A 19,997-nucleotide genomic window follows, 5' to 3' on the forward strand; every position below is an offset into this window, starting at 1 on the left:
CAGGAGGGAAATTGGGAAAAAAGAAACAACATGAGGAAAGCGGTCATGGCCCCTGCTTCTGTCGGTAGTCCCAAAGTCGAGATTCGATAGTCACAGCCTCCTTCACCCCACCAAGTTCCATGTTCCCTTACACTTTGTCAGCACCTTGGATGTTTGCTTTTTTTTTCCTTTGTAAAGCTGCTTGAGGGGACCAAACGTTCCCACAAGATCCAAGTCCTTTGAGGTCCTGACTTTCTTTGAGTTGCTGCTGTTTCCCATCAACTTTTAAAAAATTAGGTTACAGGAGGGGCTGGCCCTGTGGCCGAGTGGTTAAGTTCGCACGCTCCATTGCAGGCAGCCCAGTGTTTCGTTGGTTCAAATCCTGGGCGCGGACATGGCACTGCTCATCAAACCACGCTGAGGCAGCGTCCCACATGCCACCACCAGAAGGACCCACAACGAAGAATACACAACTCCGTACCGGGGGGCTTTGGGGATTAAAAGGAAAAGAATAAAATCTTAAAAAAAAAAAAAATAGGTTGCGGGAGAACCAAGAATTTCTAGGGTTCCAGATACGGTCTTTCTTGTCCTCATTTTGTGGTAACAAAGCAGGGTCAGTCACCTTGACCAGTCACTCTTCTTTGCATATTGATTGAAGAGCATGAGTTCCAAATAGCCAGGGGCCCTGCTCAGCTTCCAGTATAATGGAACTCTGTGTTCCCTGATGGAGATGTTTATTCCTCGAGCACTGCACCCTCCACGCACATCAAGCCCAAGGTTGTGGGGACAGAAATGAAGAATTCTGTTGGTGGGTTACTACGTGTAATAGGGAGAGGGGTTCCTCTGCCTCCACCCTATGGCTCCCACGCCTGGCTGTGGAGGCAGTGGCATCTTATTTGATCATTAGTTTAAGACGTATACTGCACCATGCAGAACAGCACCTCAGCCGTGCAGGGTGTTATTCTCCAGCTGGTGCTGTAATTTCGGTAGGCCTTTCACTGTTCTGTTAAGGCAGCTGCTTCCAGGTGAAGAGCCATGTGGTTCAGCCCAAGCAAGTCTTTTGGGAGTAGACCTAGTGCCATATTTCTTCCAGATGGGCTGGAATTAGGGTAAGTGAGGCACTCACCTCAGGTAAAAAAACATAAGGAAGTGCCAAGAAAACAGTAATCAGGATAAATACTATTTTAATGCAATAGTTTAAACAGTCAACAGAAAAAAATCCATGATGAACAAAATGCCAAAATTTTAAAAAAACACAGGATCCAACAGTGCCATGATGAGCCGTATTGAAGCCTGAGGCAAAAGGGAGAATGTGTACCCTATAAACATATGTTTCTGTATTTTTTTAATGGTTAACTTTCCCCCCAGAACATTACAGTAGTTGAAAAGTATTGAAAATTGAAAGCAAGTGTATTAAAACTCATTTTAAGTCTACGTATTTTATTTATACTCAAAACGAATTTATTATAATTTTACTTTCCTGGCTTTAATGAAAGCAAACTCTTCTGTAATATTATCAAAATCGACTTTTGTGCTTATCTAATTTTCAGTTGAGAGTTAAATGAGAGAAAGTAACTTTGAAAGTATATTTGATGAATATAAAACTTTAGCAAGAGGTATGCATATACTTCCTGAATCTGAAAATAAATGAAAAAATTGGAAATGTATGAATTAACAGATGTAATACTAATTATTATTGGAAAAAGTATATATCAAATAAAAATTGAGATTGTGGGCATCTGTATTTATTATCCCACTGCTGCTGTACCAACTTCCCACAAACTTGGTGACTTAAACAACACATTTATTGTCATACAGCTTTGGTGGTCAGAAATTTTGAAACCAAAGTATTGGTGGGGCCGTATTCCCTCTGGAGGCTGCAGGAGAGAATCTATTTTCTTGCCTTTCCAGTTTCTAGAGGCTGCCTGCATTTCTTGGCTCATGGCCCCCTCGTCCTTTTTGAAGCTAGCAGCATAGCATCTTCAAATCTCTCTCTCTCACCTCTGCTTTTGTTTTCACATCTTTCTCTGAATCTGACCATACTGCCTCCCTCTTATGAGGACCCACCGCATTATATTGAGCCCACCCACAGAAGCCAGGATAATCTCCCCATCCCTAGATCCTTAATTTAATCACATCTACAAAATCTCTCTTGCCCTGTAAGGCAGCATTCACAGGTTCTGGGACTTAGATGTCTGTGGACATCTTTGGGGGGCCATTAGTCTGACTCCCACAGTGTACTAATTTCACATTCGAATTGGAGATACGAAAAAGTAGCTGACATGCTTTAGATTTTAAATTATTTACTGGAGAAAAGTTATGTTGTGTGGATAAATCTGGTTTTCAAAAAGCCACTGACTGGGCTCTTCAATATTCTGACAATTTAAGTTTTGTAGAAATTTCCTCTGAAATCGTTTTAAGTGGCATGCAATGTCAATAGTTTGTAATATAAAATCAACACTGTGTTTGGATTTCTAAAACAGATTCACAAATTTTGCTTAGTGCAGTCTTACCCAAATTTGGAAGTGGACTTGAGAACTTAAAAACATAATACCAGTCATGGGGCTGGCCTGGTGGTGTAGTGGTTAAGTTCCCGTGCTCTGCATGGGTGGCCCAGGGTTGGCAGGTTCAGATCCCCGGTGAGCCACACTGGCAGCGTCCCACATGAGAAAGAGGAAGATTGGCAACAGATGTTAGCTCACAGCTGATCTTCCACTCACACACACAAAATAATCATCCCAGTTACAAGGTTGTCCTGCAAAAGCAGTTTCAGTAAGCTGAGTTAATTAAAAATTATTTAAGATTGTCACTTGAACAAGAGACTGTCAAACAAGGAAGTTGTCTATATTGAAAACAAGATTTTAAAAATATTGTTTGCTTCCATTAAAGCTAGGGAAGTAAAATTATAATTAATCCTGTTTTGGGTATTAGTAAATTTAAATTTAAAATAATATGAGTTTTAATACACCTACGTTGCAATATTTTTCAACCGCTTTAATGTTCTGGAAAAAAATTAACCGTTAAAAAATACATAAAAGCATGTCTTCAGTTTTACTTTTGCATCAGGCTCTAGCACGGCTCATCAAGACGTTATTGTGTCTTGTATTTAAAATTTTGATATTTTGTTCATTATGAATGTTTTGCCTTAATTTTGATTTTTAAAAAATATTGCATTAAGATATTATTTATCTTGATCATTGAGTTTTTTGGCACCACCTTAAGTTTTGCACCCGGGGTGAGTGTTTCACTCACTTGAGTTCCTTGGTTGGAGGTGAGGGTGAGTGGGGTCCTGTAGTGTTGAAAAGGCGTTCCTTAAGTCTGTTAGTTAGAGCGCCGGCAGGAGAGCTGTGGGCAGGCACAGGGATCCTTAGCTGAAATAGGTGTCTGTTCCTGCGAGGGGATCTCAACCTTGGCGGCAGACTGGAAGCACCTGAGGAACTTGTGAAATTCCCTGTTGATCAGAGTGTAGCCAAGGCCAATAAATCAACCTCTGTGAGTGGGACCTCAGCATCGGTGATTGTGAAGGCTCCCCAGGTGACTGTGTGTGCTGCCACGGTTGAGGACCATGGCTCTACACTAGTACTTCTTAAACTTCAGTATGCAAGCTCATCACCTAGAGATCTTGTGAAAATGCAGATGTATTAGCTTCGGGGCCTGGGAGTCTGCAATTATAAAAAGCTTCCAGATGGCTGCCGTTACTGTTGGTTCATTGACCACACTTTCAGTAGCAAAGTTTCGTGGTGTGTTAGAGAAACTCTGGCATTTTAACCTCACCAACTGTAGGCCACAGTTGAGTCCAGATGTCAGTTAACAAACCCAGCAGACTGTTGACACCACTTCCCTGTGTCTGAGTTAACACTTTAACTCCTGAATCTTGGATGAATGTACCCATAACAATAAATTCAGCCCTGTCCAACCACATATTTTGTCCTCCTTGATCTAATAACCCTCGAATCTATTCCCATACATCCTCTCCGAAATCCTGCTGATACAAATTGGAAAGATCCTGCAACTCCAGTGTGTATGCTCTTTTCCCAGAGCTGACCTTGTACTTTACCCCTAGGCTAAGCTGGGATCTAACCCCTGTTAGTGGCCTGGGGGCAGCAAGAAGTAGTGGAGGTGGGTACTGAGGAGAATGGGCATCTCCTTGTGAGGTAATTGCTTTAGGTGAAGTTCCTGAAAGATTTTTATTCAAGAAAAGGCTGGTTGGGAGGAGGGAGAAGGAAGATTGCTTTTTTCAGCAGAAAGATTTGGGGGTCCAAAGGTAGGCTTCCGTGTTAGTTCAGACATCCTTATCCCAAGATCCCACTTCTTCTCAACCCATTGCCCTTACCTTCGGCTGGGTTTGCTTTTAAATGGCATTGCAGATCTGCAAACCATACACTCGGGCATTGTGCACATCCTCAGCCCTGTCTGTCTTAGAGCTTTAAGGTTGCAAAATGAAGAAGACATGTTAAAAGAACTAGATGCCTTGAAGTTATATGCTATTTATGTAAACGCTATAGGTTTTTCTAACTGCTTAGTTAATTTTAAAAGTGAGAATGAGTGTGGAACGTTGAAGTACTTCTTTGTATGAATTCCATTGTTAATCAGTGAATATTTGGAGGGGTCTTTAATATCTGAGATGCTGTGTCATATTGACAGTGAATTCATAACTTGTTGATCATTAACATTTTGTGTTTTTTATTTACAGAAACTTATTGGAGAAGTGTTTAATATTGTGAGCCAACAGTCTACTGCTCGACCTGGCTGCATTATCGAACTCGATGCAATAACCAACCAAGTAAAACCATGCTTGTGAATTGGTGATGTTAATATACTTGATTCCAGAGGGCTTTCTGTTACATGATATATTTTATTCTCAGAATAATTCTGTTGTTTGATACTAAATACAGCCAACTTCTCTTGATTCCTGTAGTGAAAATCTAATGATTTAGGAATCATTCTTCTCCGGGTGAATTGTATCTGTGCCTATTTTCTGCTTAAAGCTTTAGTCATTTGATTCAGTTCGGGAAGCCATGAAGGAAGATACAGTACAGCTCCACCGAGGCTGCGTCTGGGGTTTCTCTTTTGTGTTATTACTCATTTCAACTCAGTAGATGGTGACTTCAGCTGTAAGGTGTTGTCCTTGTTAGACTGAATATTAGATATTTTTATGAGATGAGTAAAATGCAGATGAATGTAGGATCAAAGTGTACATTTACTTTCTAGTCACAGGTCCTTTGTGTAGTCAATATTCCTCCCTAGCTGCTACCTAGCAAAGAAGGAGAACCCCATTTAGCCCTCAGGATATTTGTTGCTTCAGGATCATGTTTATGGACTAAGGGAGAGAACTAATATATTCATTGCACATATAAAAAAAGATTACTTTGGTGAGGAAGTCACCAATATTTTCAAACAAGGAAATGAAGACAGAGCCAACCATATTTAAAAACAAATATATACTATGTCATTATTTTTGCATGGTGCCTTGCACATTCTTTTGGGGAAAATGTAAGAATTTCCATCAATGTAGACAAATTAGAGAAATGATCACATCAACTCTTAGCAACAGAACTGCGGCTGCCAGATGCAAATTACTAATGCCTCCTAGGAAATCCTCAACCTGTGACTTCCTTTTTCTACTCCACAGTGATAGGGGAGAAGAGTGGATAGGCTTCATGCCCATAAATCTATTTATTTTTAGTGGATTGGGTGTTAAATTCACCCTCCACTTTAGCCGCTGTATGCCCTTTACCATGTGGTATTAGTGTAGTCCCCTCTCACCCAGCATTGTGCTTGTCACTCCATCCTTGCTGGTTGTGGCTCTCTTTACAAGGCTGATAAACTGCAAGCACTGATAAATGACTTAGGCTTATTATAAATGAGAGAGTTTAAGACTTATGCTAGGTTTTTACCCAATGTGCTGTATGATTTCTGCATCCATGAAGACATCACCGTTCCCTTTTCTTTCATTTCTTCTTTTTCCCTGGGGAAGGTGACCTTTTATACTATGAATGTGAAGAGATTTCTTATGTTTCTATTTGGAGAGATGTAAAAATACCCTGTAAATTTCATAAAAATTCTGTGGGTCAACCTAATATTGTCGTCCTTTTATTTCCCTCTACTCTGTAAGGAGGCTGATTTCCTTTATTCTCTAAGCATGTGGCTGTCCATCCAGTGCCAACATAATTTTGGCCGCTTCTCTTCTGTGAATTCTGTGGGGCAGCCATCTAATTTTCTTGACACACTTCCGTAATAAGCTTTTGTTTGGATCTAGCCTTTCCTCAAACGTAGCCATTTGTGTTGTCTTTACTCTTCTTCCCTGTGTGGTCCAAAAACATGATCATATAGCAGCTGACAGTGATGTTTCATCCATCCTTCTAGAAATCCTAGTTACTTACCTGCACATATGTTTCTCCAGAGATGTGTCGTCCGCACTGGCTGTTATAGGATCCCTCATAATTCCCACTGGACAGACTTATTGGGAGTAGTTTGAGGACCTTTCTGGTTTTTCTTTTTTCTTTTTGGTTCTTACGTAGAATTTAAAAAACCGAAGGTGTGCCACACTAGTGTGCCTCACATAGTCAGCATGGCCTTCTCTAGCCAGGCTTGAGACCTGATAATTTTGAGCTCAGCATGGTGCAGATTACTTAACTATGTTTTTTGTTTTTGTTTTCTTGGTTTTTTTTGAGAAGCAAACCTATTGAATTGTTTTTGTTCGAGCTCCTCATTTCTGCTACGGCTGTAGCATCTCTGGAAGTGATTTTTCCCTGCCCAGGTCGTTCTAATGATTTTTCCTGTTGCTTTTTCCTCTCTAATTAGTCAGTTGATAAAGAATAGAAATTGTTAGATTTATTTCTTGTATACTAGTGTTCTTGGGGAGATGGTGGGTGAAAGAGAATTTCAAGGATAAAACTCTTCATTTTTTTACATTTGTAGTGTGGCACAAATACACAGTTGCTTCATGTGTTTCAAGAAGACTTCATTATAGGATATAAACCACATAAGGAAGATATGGAGAAAAAGGAAACAGAAATATTTTTTCAGCCATCACAAGGTACTTTTAAAACAATAGTCTTGAGTTTGCTACCTTACTCTTAAAAAATCTCCCAACTTTCATTGAGTCTGAATCTTTATATCAGAAGTCATCACTCCCATAATTTTTTACAGAACACCAGTGAAAATTGCTTGCTTGTAGGTGAAGAAGGCATGTGGATGAAAATTACTTTTCAAAGACAGTTTCACTGGGACGTAGACATTTTCCAGGAAATGTTATTTATGAAACCTAGTTTGTTTTAAAAATTACCTTGAGTTGTTCAGCTCTAAAGTTAATTTGTTTTGATTGGTAGCAAGTTCCCTGTCGTGTCTTAGGCAAACCAGTTAATTTTAGTATAGGTTTTAAAATGTTCCCCCCAAATTGCTAAAGACTGTTGACAAACATCGAATGTAAGATCCTGTGTTGTGTGGTGTACCAGGAACCTCGGGTGCACTGTGAACTGAAGGTACCAGCTCACAGTTTCCCCTCTGAAGTGTAGTATTTCTTTTTTTGTGTGTGAAAGAAAGTAGTTTTCCATAAGACCTTTCAAGAACAAACCAGATGATTAGTTTAAGTTATTTAGCTTAAAATGTTCTCTTTAGAATTTGTAACTTTGTAATTATAAAAGTATCGTTTTTTAATTTTAACATAGGACGTATTGGATAGAATACCTTCTATTTGAAAGTAAGAAAGACATGTCCTACTTTAAGAATTCATTTTCTGTGATGAACACTTTTTAGTTTACAAGGCGTTTCCAGATACTTTATCTCATTTGGTTATAGTTTGTAAGTATCTACATGGACATATTCAATTTTCTTGATATAGCTTTATCACAGAATTATGTAGAGAAATTTAAGGAAAATATTTCTACTGAATTTATACAGATAATTTCCTTTTCTGGAAATCAGATCAGTGGGAAATCAGAATGAGTTCCTATCTTCTCTGAGGCTTAGCCCTCAAACATCCTTTCACTCCTCAGACTGCTAATTTTTTCCCCTTTCATGTGTCTTTATTCACATATCAGAACGTTTCTTCTTTTTAAGTTATTTAGTTTTATGTTTTTATGTCATGTTTTCAGTTTTATTTCACTGTCACATAACAGTACTGCTTAACATATTTAAAATTTGCTTTTCTGTAGTCTTTTGCCTTTACTTGGGTTAAACTTTTTTATATGCTTTCCGGCAAACCTAGCTACTGTTTATTATCCTATTTCTAACAGGAAATACGTGCCAACCTACTAGAAAACAATGCTTGTATAAAGTTGATATTTTTCTTTACAGTAGTTTTAATTGAAAGATTTGCATTTAAAAATATTTTTTATTTTCCTCTTTGGATATTTCTTTATGTCATTGTGAAATCAGGCCAAGAGATTTTTTCCAGTGCCCCTCTTGGTTTTCCTTTAGTTTTTGTGCCAGGTTTCTCTGATAATCTTCCTGATTTTATAGCTGTTTTCTTAAGGACTTGATATGTGTATTTTTCCTCTTCCCTGCCCCTCCCTTGTTTTGTACTTTCTCAGTTTTAATTAAAAATTAATTACTCTTAATTAAGAAAAATGCCAATTATATACAGAAGTAGAGTGCATAAATGAACCTCACTATGCCTGTAATTTAGACTGAAAATTTTAAGATTTAGTCACCCTTGCTTTATCTACCCTATTTTCTTTTTTTTTCCTGAAATATTTTAAAGCAAAGCCAGCCATCTTGTTGTTTCATTCCTGTGTACTTCCATGTGCATTTCTAAAAATGACTTTCTTACATTGTAAAATAAAATTTCTCTGAGTTGTGTAATAATTAGTCCTTATTGGCTTCATTCAGTTGTCTCAGAAACGTCGAGGTTATTTGTTTCTAATTTATTTGCATCTATATCAAGGTCCACACGTGTTTCATTGTTTATTAAGACTCTTTTAATCTAAACTCATCCCCCCTTATACCCTCATCATGCCGCTGACTTGCTTTAGAGAAAGTTATTTTATAGGAATTTCTCTGACTGGTTACTTGTGATGTCATTTAAGCTTTTTCCTATAAAGTGCCAGTTAGCTCTATAGACTTGGTGAGGTTCAGCTTCCTGGTCGATGCTGTGTCCTTCATCCGTATCACACCAGAAGGAACATAATGAACATCACTCATTTCTAGCGATGCTAAGATTCAGAAGATTCAGGAGGTGGCTCCAAGGTAGTTTGCCAGCAATCTGTTATCTCATGGTTTCTTCCTTTGATATTGTTGCTTTTGAATCAATTATTAAGGATTGCAAAATTATGATTTTCTAATTTTATCCATTCTCATTTATTTAAAGAAATTTAAAGAATTTAAAGCATTTGTAAAGAAAAGCTTTCCCTTATCAACTGGAGCTATTTGGGTTCTTTGAAATACAGTTACTTTTAGGAAAGGCAGGATAAGTGTGTAGTTCTTTCCCTTTAATTGACAATTTCAGAGGAAGGAGTTTGTGCCCAAGTTACTGCCAGTGGTTACTGATGAATTTGTTAATATGGTTTGACTTTCTTTTTCTTTTGAGTATCATGAACCCATTTTTTTAAAAAAAAAAACTATTTAAGAATAATACACATACCAAGAAGTACTCATAACGCTCATGGATTTTTATGTGCTTAGCAGATTTCAATCCGTTTGCAATCATTATTCTTTCTAATGCTCATATTGTCCTAAATTAGGTTAGTGAGGACCGTTTCAGGTTGGTCCTGAGACCTTTTGGCACAACCTCGTTATTCTTGGTAGTTTACTTTCTTTTAGGCACAACAAGATATCCCAGGCTCATCTTGTGATATCCTTTGCAAGAATGGAGTCGTCCCTCCCAACTCTTCCTTTGAATGGGGCATGGTATATAGAGACCACAGTTTGAGCTCTAGCTGTGCTCATTGCCAATGAGTGTCGTTATGGGTTTTCATTTTTAAGGAAAGTTTTTGTTGTCCTGTGTAGATTTCACTTTCATATATGAAAAGTGCAGTTGTCAACAGGGAAAATTATATACACAAGTAATGTCTTTTCATAAAAAAATGCTTACAATTTCTAAGAAGTCTCTTCTGTACCACCACCACTGCCCATCCCCCCCAGCTTTTAATTTTTTAAAAAAATGCTATTTTTATATAGGAAAAGCAAGATAAATGTTTATTTCATTCTTTTGTTTTAATTGTCCATTTGTGAACTAAAGGAATTAGTGCCCCAGTTACTTCGAGGGGTATCCAGTGAGGCTGACTTGTGTTCTCTCTTCCTCTGTCCCTCTTGCTCTCTCTGTCTCTCTCTTCCTTTCCCTCCTCCTTCCATTCCTTCCTTCCTTTCTTTTTTTCCTTATATGCCCTTTCTTTCTCTTTTGGTGTTTTTGTGAACTCATGGTTTTTTTATATAGTCAATGTGTTTTAATAAATTATATTTATTTTTATTCTCTGATGCTCTAATTGTCCCATCTTTGACCAATAGGTATCCCTTCCTGTGACTTTTGTGTACTTTTGACTTAGCCCCGTTAGTCTTTGATAGCTACCTAACTTTGGGCACAAAAGTTATGTAAAACTACTACTAAACATCTCTTCTTCCCCCTTCCTCCTGACTTCTTTGCATATCAAGAGATGTTCTTAAAAAGTGTCTTTTCTTTTAGTCCTATAGAAACACACTAACTTAAATTAAATCCTTTTCCTTTGAAAATAGGCTATCGCCCACCACCATTTTCAGAAAAGTTCTTTCTAGTAGTAATTGAGAAGGACAGCAATAATTACTCTATTCTCCATATGTGGCATCTTCATCTTAAATCCGTACAAGCCTGTTTAGGTAAGTAATTATATTACAATTTTTATGCAGAGATGATGTGAAATAAATTCATTTTACTGAATATGCTTTAGGTTGGTTAATTCTTTAAAATGAAGAGCCAGTGAACTGTAAATTGAGTTGCTGAATTGAAGTATCTATATGGCAAACTTTTAATTATAAGGTCATAAATCATTAATGAAACAGCTTAATCTAAAAACAGACCAGTTTTGGGGCACATTAGACATGTTAAAAAAAATAAAAGCTTGGTCTATTTATTTTTTTCAATTAATATTTATTGAATGCTTATTATGTTCTACATATCTGTCTCTATAAATCAGTTTTGCCATAGAATTAATATTGTACTTTTCTGTTGATTAATACACTACTTTCTGATACAGTGTACATTAGCTTTAGCATCACTAAGAGAAGCAGATTTGATATTTAGAAAAATGTGTCTGAGCATCTGAAGCTCAAAAGCAGAACTGTTTTGGTAGAACATTAGGAAATTCAACATTGATAAAAAATTATTTCAGCCATATTTTTGCTGTACACATTCATATTAATTTCTCAGCACTTTGGAAAATCTGTAATGTGAAGCAAAGACATTGATCATGGATCTTTCTGTTTAAAACAAACTTACTTTCCGAGAGAGATTCTTGGGATGAAGAACTGCACAGAGAGCCATATCCAACTGAATCTACTTCAAACTAGTTAAATCAAAATATTTGAGAGTTTTAAAAATATTTTACTATTTCTGGTGATTATATAATTTAACCCATGTTATACACATTAAATGTTTAATACAGTGCACTAATTATCTATGTGTGAATATATATATATATATATATATATTTTTTTCCCTTTATAATCCACATTATCACATAACTGCATAAGTAGTGGTTCTAACTGGGCCATGAACTGCCGTAGAAAAGCCAGTGATTGAATAGAACCTTTCCCTGGGCTTAGTCTTCTTGATGGAGTAGGAATCTGAAAATTCTTTCAAATTCTTGGTGTTACATGTATTTTCACAGAAATGGAAGAGTAAAGGCATCTAAAACCAGCTCGTCAGGAAGAGAATTCTTAACCCACCAGAGGGTATATAGTATTTTCTAGAGTTGGGCACAGAGCCAGGATGGTTCTGAAGAGATTAACAGAGGTAGAAACAGATCCTTGTGGTAGGACAGGAATCGTGTGATCCCTCTGTCTCCGTTGCTTATGAAGGAAGCGTCCTGCAGCTGTTCCCCTGAAGCAGGGCTAGTGTAGAGCTGCTTGCTTTATGACAGCAATAAAGGGTCACAGACGTCAGACTATGGTAGAGGCAAAGGAAGAGTGTGCTCTCTTCAACTGTGGCAGAAGGCGTTCTGGATTCTAAGACTCACAGCAGAGTTAACATAGTGTATGTTGCCATTCACAGCTAATTCTTGAGTTTATCAGTGTTGAAAATCCTGGCAGAAGATGAAGTGATGGGCTTAAAATCGAGAAGGGGAAGAAATATGTTGAGTATTCCTGTAGGTGCCAGGAACTGAGATAGTTGCTTTGTCTATGTGGGATGTATATTATCCTCAGTTTACTAATGGAATGATGTTAACTAACTTGACCAGGTCCCACATCTAGTTTGTCACAGACCAAGTTTCAAAATCAGATCTTCTGGCTCCAAAGCCTTTTCTTTTTTTCTAGTTCTTATTTTCTTTCTTAGCTTGAGATATATGTTATAAAATTGCCTGGTTTACAAGAAGAGACATAGTGTAACTCAGTCGTATTTTGTAGATGAGAAGAAAGCCAGAGATGAAGGGCCCTGCTCAAGGAAACATATCTAGTCACTAACAGAGCCAGGAGCAGTACTTCTGTCTTCCAACTACTGATTCAAGTTTGTAGTCTTATTCCATTTTACAAAAAATGTTTTCAGATGTCTTATTGAGTTGTCTGCCATTATAAAATAGATTGACATATTTAGGGCCAGCCCTGGTGGCCTAGTGGTTAAGTTTGGTGCACTCTGCTTTGGCGGCCCAGATTTGGTTTCCAGGCACAGACCTACACCACTTGCCTGTCAATAGCCATGCTGTGGTGGATGCTCACATACAGAAAGAGGAAGATTGGCAACAGATGTTAGCTCAAGGTGGATCTTCCTCAGCCAAAAAAATGAAAAAAAGATTGGCATGTTTAACATCCATCAGAACAAAAGGGGATGATTATCTCTTGGTATTCTGGTGCTTCTCGAGATGTACAAAGCAATGAGACATCATCTTTGCCCTTGATGAAGTCACAGTCTAAAGGGGGGATAGACACACAAATACATAAATGTAACACAGAGCATCCCTCACATTTAACAGAAGCACAGATACCTGATCTGATTAGAGGTTTACACTTCCCTCTAGTGTGAAAGCTGGAAACTCTCTGCAAGAAGATCAAGGTCAATATGTTTTCCAAATCCAGTTAACTAATACTGTCGTAAATTTGTTTTAAACTTTTAATTTTTGCATTTGTTCTTGAAATCGTTATTTTGTTTCAGGATTTGATAGTTAAGAGGCTGGTATTTTGGTATCTTCTTTGCCACTAGCTAAATAAATGACCTTAGGAAAATCCTTAAGTTCTCCAAGTTTAAATTTCTTCATCTATTAAGTGAGGCAGTACTTTGTTATTTCTCAAAGTTTGATTCATGCCCCATCTGTTTCAGAAACCCCTGGGCTGCTTATTAATGCAGATTTCCGGGATCTACCCCAAAACAACTGAATCAGTGTCTCTGTTTTTAGGCCCAGGAATCTTCATGTTAACAAGTTCCTCAGGCTTTCGATGTGTTTTGAAGGTTGAGAACATTGGACTAGATAACTTAAGGTTTTTTCTCTAGCTCTTACATGTTGTGATTCTTCCCTGACACATCCCTGTGATGGAGTTGGTGATGCTAAGAAAGAGTAAAATAGTAAAAAAATAATTTATCAAGTTAACTGAGGAAAAGTCTGAAAATTGACCTTGTCTCCAGAGTACTTTTAAGAAACCATGTTTCTTTTTTTTATTTTTTTCTCGTTTTTTAAAATTGATGTCATAGTAGTTTATAAGATTGTGATATTTCAGTTGTACATTATCTGTCAGTCACCATATATGTGCCCTTTTACCCCTTATGTCCACCCCCCAACCCCCTTCCTCTCTGATAACCTCTAATGTGTCCTCTTTGTCTATCTTCACATGTGAGTGAAATCATATGGGGTTTGTCTTTCTCAGTCTGGCTTATCTCGCTTAACATAATACCCTCAAGTTCCATCTATGTTGTTGCAAATGGGACATTTTTGTCTTTTTTATGGCTGAGTAGTATTCCATTGTAAGTGTATACCATATCTTCTTTATCCATTCATCAGTCACTGGGCACTTGGGTTGCTTCTATATCTTGGCTATAGTGAATAATGTTGCAGTGACCATAGGGGTGCATAGTCTCTTTGAATTATTGATTTGAAGTTCTTTGGATAAATACCCAGCAGTGGAATGGCTGGGTCATATGGTATTTCTATTTTTAATTTTTTGAGAAATCTCCATACTTTTTTCCATTGTGGCTGCACCAGTTTGCATTCCCATGAGCCGTGTATGAGGGTTCTCTTTTCTCTATGTCCTTGCCAACATTTGTTGTTTTTTGTCTTGGTAATTATAGCCATTCTAACAGGTGTAAGGTGATATCTCATTGTAGTTTTGATTTGCATTTCCCTGATGATTAATGATATTGAACATCTTTTCATGTGTCTGTTGGCCATCTGTATATCTTCTTTGGAAAAATGTCTCTTCATATCCGCTGCCCATTTTTTCATTGGATTGTTTGCTTTTTTGTTATTGAGTTGTATGAATTCTTTATATATTTTGGAGATTAACTTTTGTCAGATATATGGTTTGCAAATATTTTCTCCCAGTTGGTGGGTTTTTTTGTTTTGTTCCTGGTTTCCTTTGCTTTGCAGAAGCTCTTTAGTCTGATGAAATCCCATTTCTTTATTGTTTTCTCTTGTTTCCCTTGCCCAAGTAGATACGGTATTTGAAAAGGTCCTTGTAATAGTGATGTCAGAGAGTGTACTGCCTAAATATTCTTCCAGAAATTTTATGGTTTCACGTCTTACTTTCAAGTCTTTGATAGATTTTGAGTTAATTTTCGTGTATAGAAGAAATTGTGTTTCTTAAATGATAACAAAATATTCTAGCTCATGAGCGTAGTGATGATAGTAATATATTTCATAATTTTATAATTTATTTTCAAAGCTAAAACTTCAGAAGGTGTTTCATCGGAGAGTCTACTTTCAGTCCATGGGCAGAAGAATGTAGACTCTTCTCCAGAAACTTCTCCCAGTGTGAGCCTCATGCCTCATTCTTCATCAATTGCCAATCTTCAAACTGCTAGTAAACTTATTCTGAGTTCTAGACTGGTATATAGCCAACCTCTTGATCTCCCAGAAGGAGTTGAAGTAATAAGAGCAACACCGTCAGCAGGTAAGGTGACTCTAAGACCAGGCAGTTGTAGCTGAAGAGCAGTCTTCAGTGGATGAACTCTTCTGAAATAGGAGCTGTGTTGACATTGAAATAAAGATTTATTTTCTAGCAATGATACATCTGGTTATAGTTTCCTATGCTAAATGTAATCAGTTTGACAGAAAATGGTGTAAATATTTTAAAGTGAAGTTTCTTGCCTGCATTATGATTTCCTATAAATAGGAATACTATGATAGTAAATTTGCAAAGAAAGAACAAGTATGTTCATTTGCGAATCATTGAAGCTTTTTTTTTAAGTTAAGGCTTTTTATCCACATTGTGCTAATCATGTCTCACTTTTATTATGAGTGATTGAACAAGAGTTGTCAGATACTTTGGGGGAAAAATGTAGGATACAAGGCTATAGTTTGATTAGTCTAGAATGATACTGACTTTAACAAGTTGGAAAGATAGTTTGGAGGGCAGGACTGGCAGCTATATTTAAAATGATCTGTCCCACCTGTGGAATTGAAGAGTTCCTAGAATTATATTTTTGGGGAACCAAAATTGGAGGTTCAAGACTATTCCAGTTACTGGTGAACGATTTTAAGTATGAGGGTTCTCTTGTTAGTCCCTAAGATAGGGTTGAATTCAGAGTTGGAAAGATCACATTAAGAGTTTACTCTGGGCTTTTGTGGCAGGCGCAGATCTAGGCCAGTTTTTGAATCTTTCAAATATTTGGAAAGTCTGGGATAGACTCAAGTTTATTGGAATTGATAGTAATAAATTATATTTTGCAGGAGCTTAATAAAACACTTTCAAATGTCTTATTTGCTAGTAACACTGCAAGGGAGGTAGTAACACAATCCCTATTATTTAGGTGGTACAGGCTCAGATGTTAAAGTGGCTTTCTCACCATTATGAAGGTATTGGTGGACTGAAACTTGAATCCAGGTCTTCTGACCCCAATCTTAATCACCGTTACCTCTTATCTTCTAGGTGACAATAGACAAGCAGTGTTAGTCTTTGACAGTCAGGAATAAATATGAGGGTTTTTGTTCAGTGTTAAGAGAGCAGGAGTTAAACCTGGTGAAAGGAGTGAGATCTCGTGGTCTGTTTGGCTGTCTGAAAACATTTGGACAGTAGGGGTAGATCTGGTGTCTGGATTATTTGAGGGTGGGTTAGGGGCATTTGAAGGACAGATTGTAATGACTATTTAAATATCTGTGATGAAAGTGATAAAAGAGAGCATGAAAGTCCAGAGAGGCATGTTGTGGTGAAGGCATATATAAGTTATAGCAGATAAAAGATTTATTGATTAAGGGTTGACTTGTTTCATTGCTTTTGCATTTTATTTTAGTGAAATATTTGCCTCATTTAGACTTAATTACCTACAAACAAATGAGATGATTATTACTGCCTATTTTGATTTTACCAATGGGCTGTTCCGACTTCTATAGAGTTGGACACTAGGTGGGGAGGGAACTGCAGAGTTATTCTGAAGAAGCTCTTAGTGGCTTTGGATTTATCATATTCTAGAATTTACTTATTAGCGTATTATTTTGTGGTTCTGTTATTATGACTATCTGCTTTTTCTTTTTTAAGGGCATCTGAGTTCCTCTTCAATTTATCCAGTGTGCCTCGCACCTTATTTAGTGGTTACAACTTGTTCTGACAATAAAGTACGCTTCTGGAAGTGTAGTATGGAAACCAACCTACAAGGTCAAAGTGATGAGAAGGAAACCTATCACTGGAGGAGATGGCCCTTGATGAATGACGAAGGAGAAGACAATAGCAGTACAGTGAGCATTGTGGGAAGACCAGTTGCTGTTAGCTGTTCATACACAGGTCGTCTTGCGGTGGCTTACAAACAGCCTATCCACCACAATGGTTTTGTTTCTAAAGAATTTTCCATGCATGTTTGCATATTTGAATGTGAATCTACAGGAGGGTCAGAATGGGTTTTAGAACAAACAATTCATCTTGATGATTTGGTCAAGGTTGGGAGTGTACTTGATTCAAGGGTCAGTGTTGATAGTAATCTGTTTGTGTACAGCAAATCAGATGCACTTTTGAGCAAGGATAGATATCTTATTCCGAACATCAAGCATTTGGTACATTTGGACTGGGTATCAAAAGAAGATGGCTCCCACATTCTCACAGTGGGAGTTGGTGCTAATATCTTCATGTATGGACGGCTTTCAGGAATTGTGACTGAGCAAATCAACAGTAAGGATGGAGTAGCTGTCATTACTTTACCACTAGGTGGTAGTATCAAGCAAGGAGTTAGGTCCAGATGGGTTCTTCTTAGATCTATAGACTTAGTGTCTTCTGTTGATGGTACTCCTTCACTGCCTGTTTCTCTCTCTTGGGTAAGAGATGGGATATTGGTGGTAGGAATGGATTGTGAAATGCATGTATATGCACAGTGGAAGCATGTTGTCAAATTTGGAGACATTGAAGCTGATGGTCCTGATGCAGAAGAGACAGCAATGCAAGATCATTCTGCCTTTAAATCTAATATGTTGTCAAGAAAAAGTATTGTTGAAGGAACAGCTTTTGCCGATGATGTTTTCTCTTCACCCACTGTAGTTCAAGATGGTGGCTTATTTGAGGCTGCACATGTACTTTCCCCTACTCTCCCACAGTATCATCCAACTCAGCTGTTAGAATTGATGGATTTAGGGAAAGTTCGAAGAGCTAAAGCTATTCTCTCTCATTTAGTAAAATGTATTGCAGGTGAAGTTGCAATAGTTAGAGATCCTGATGCTGGAGAAGGAACTAAGCGACATCTTTCTCGAACCATTAGTGTAAGTGGTAGTACAGCAAAGGATACAGTTACCATAGGCAAAGATGGTACTCGAGATTATACTGAGATAGATTCCATTCCTCCACTACCACTGTATGCATTGCTTGCTGCAGATCAAGATACAACATACAGAATTTCAGAAGAAAGTTCCAAAATACCACAGAGCTGTGAAGATCATACCAAAAGTCAACCAGAGGATCAGTATTCAGAGCTGTTCCAAGTCCAGGATATAACAACGGATGATATCGATTTAGAACCAGAAAAGAGGGAAAACAAATCAAAAGTAATAAATCTTTCTCAATATGGACCAGCTTACTTTGGCCAAGAACACGCTAGGGTACTTTCAAGTCATCTCATGCACTCAAGTCTACCAGGCCTTACCCGTCTGGAGCAGATGTTCCTGGTAGCTTTGGCTGATACAGTGGCTACCACCAGTACTGAGCTTGATGAAAGCAGAGATAAGAGTTACTCAGGTAAATGCTCTCACTGAAAGTTTAGAAAGTTGTCATTGATAGAACTATTTGTGTTATCTACATAATGACTCATATATTAAATTGCAATCTTTTTATAAACCTTACAGGGGAAAGACCTCTCTAATAGACAGTTACTGTTACATAATATGATTAGTTGTGAAAGAAAAGAATAGGGGGTAGCTATAACCTGCACATATGACTTCATGGACTGGTGATATATGTGTGCATTCTCACTTGAGTTTTTTTTTTTTTTTTTAAAGATTTTATTTTTTCCTTTTTCTCCCCAAAGCCACCCGGTACATAGTTGTGTACTCTTCGTTGTGGGTTCTTCTAGTTGTGGCATGTGGGACGCTGCCTCAGCGTGGTCTGATGAGCAGTGCCATGTCCGCGCCCAGGATTTGAACCAACGAAACACTGGGCCGCCTGCAGCGGAGCGCGCGAACTTAACCACTCGGCCACGGGGCCAGCCCCTCTCACTTGAGTTTTTACACTGAAACCTTTGTATGATTTCAGATTTATAGTCTTTTGTTTCTTTCAAACAGATTGATTCCTATGGTTTATTTTTTTTTACTTTTAGTGATAATAATGGCCTATTTGTTTATTTTACTATTGAACCATGAGGCTTATAGGGACCTCATGGGGGCTCAACTTGTTCATCTTCCCATTTCTAGGAATAAATAATTTTTTACAGCTACCTAATTTTCTCTAAAAAGTCTGTTGAGAAAGAGGTTTTCATACATTTTAATGTAATGTGTCTTGCTTAATTCATTGTGTAACCAGAAAATTTTTGGCTGCCTCCTGAAACTAGATTCCATTCTCTTTTATGCAGACAGTTGAAGGTAATGATGTTGATTGTAAATGATGGCATTAGCAAAGGAAACTGGAAATTATTGATCATTCCTTCTTTCAGTCAGTATTGTGATTGGACAATTGCTATGTGGCTTTATGGACTTTATCCTATTTAATTATCACAGCAATCTAGCAGGTGGCTATTATTATACTTAATTTTATGGATGAAGATGCTGACCTTAGGGAGTTGTGACTTATTTAAGATCATACAGATATTAAGTGGCAGAACTGGGGTTCATTTGTGAATAAATCATCGCCTCCAAGCCTATATTCTTTTAACTGTTTCACAAGATTTCTAAATTTGAGGAAAAGGCTGTTCCTCAAAGCCACCTGGAATATATCTCTTCCTATAGGTTTATATTCTTAGATTCCCGAAGTTTCCTCTTCTGTAGGTTAAAATAACTAGAAACCTTAGAGGGTTTGCCTATGACCTGTTTTCTCATGATGTTAATTTTAAGAAAATTGTAATCATTCTGCTGTTGTGTGCAATAGAGCAAGACTCCCCCCAGAACAGACTTAATTAAGCCTTCATTGCAAACTTAATATATATTAGAGTTTTTACTCTGGGACCTTAAGAAAGTACGCATGCCACAATCCATGAAAAATAGTTTAAATTTCTAAGACAGAACTATATTATTGGCTAGGCATTGTAAAAATGCCTCACCTTGGTCACAGTGGAC

At 37.6% G+C, this 19,997-nt stretch overlaps 1 protein-coding gene across 4 annotated transcripts in view; it reads left to right on the top strand.

The window, feature by feature from the left end:
- Positions 1 to 19,997, top strand: part of DMXL2 (Dmx like 2) — a 140,264-nt gene that overhangs the window by 75,178 nt on the left and 45,089 nt on the right. For all 4 annotated transcript variants that reach the window (XM_023617458.2, XM_023617465.2, XM_023617462.2 and 1 more), the window contains exons 14-18: positions 4,673 to 4,762; positions 6,901 to 7,018; positions 10,651 to 10,770; positions 14,980 to 15,207; positions 16,792 to 18,468. In XM_023617458.2, coding sequence (XP_023473226.2) covers positions 4,673 to 4,762; positions 6,901 to 7,018; positions 10,651 to 10,770; positions 14,980 to 15,207; positions 16,792 to 18,468 — 2,233 coding nt within the window. The remainder of the gene's footprint in view (positions 1 to 4,672; positions 4,763 to 6,900; positions 7,019 to 10,650; positions 10,771 to 14,979; positions 15,208 to 16,791; positions 18,469 to 19,997) is intronic.

This window comes from Equus caballus, chromosome 1 (assembly GCF_041296265.1).
Source record: "Equus caballus isolate H_3958 breed thoroughbred chromosome 1, TB-T2T, whole genome shotgun sequence".
NCBI lineage: Eukaryota > Metazoa > Chordata > Mammalia > Perissodactyla > Equidae > Equus > Equus caballus.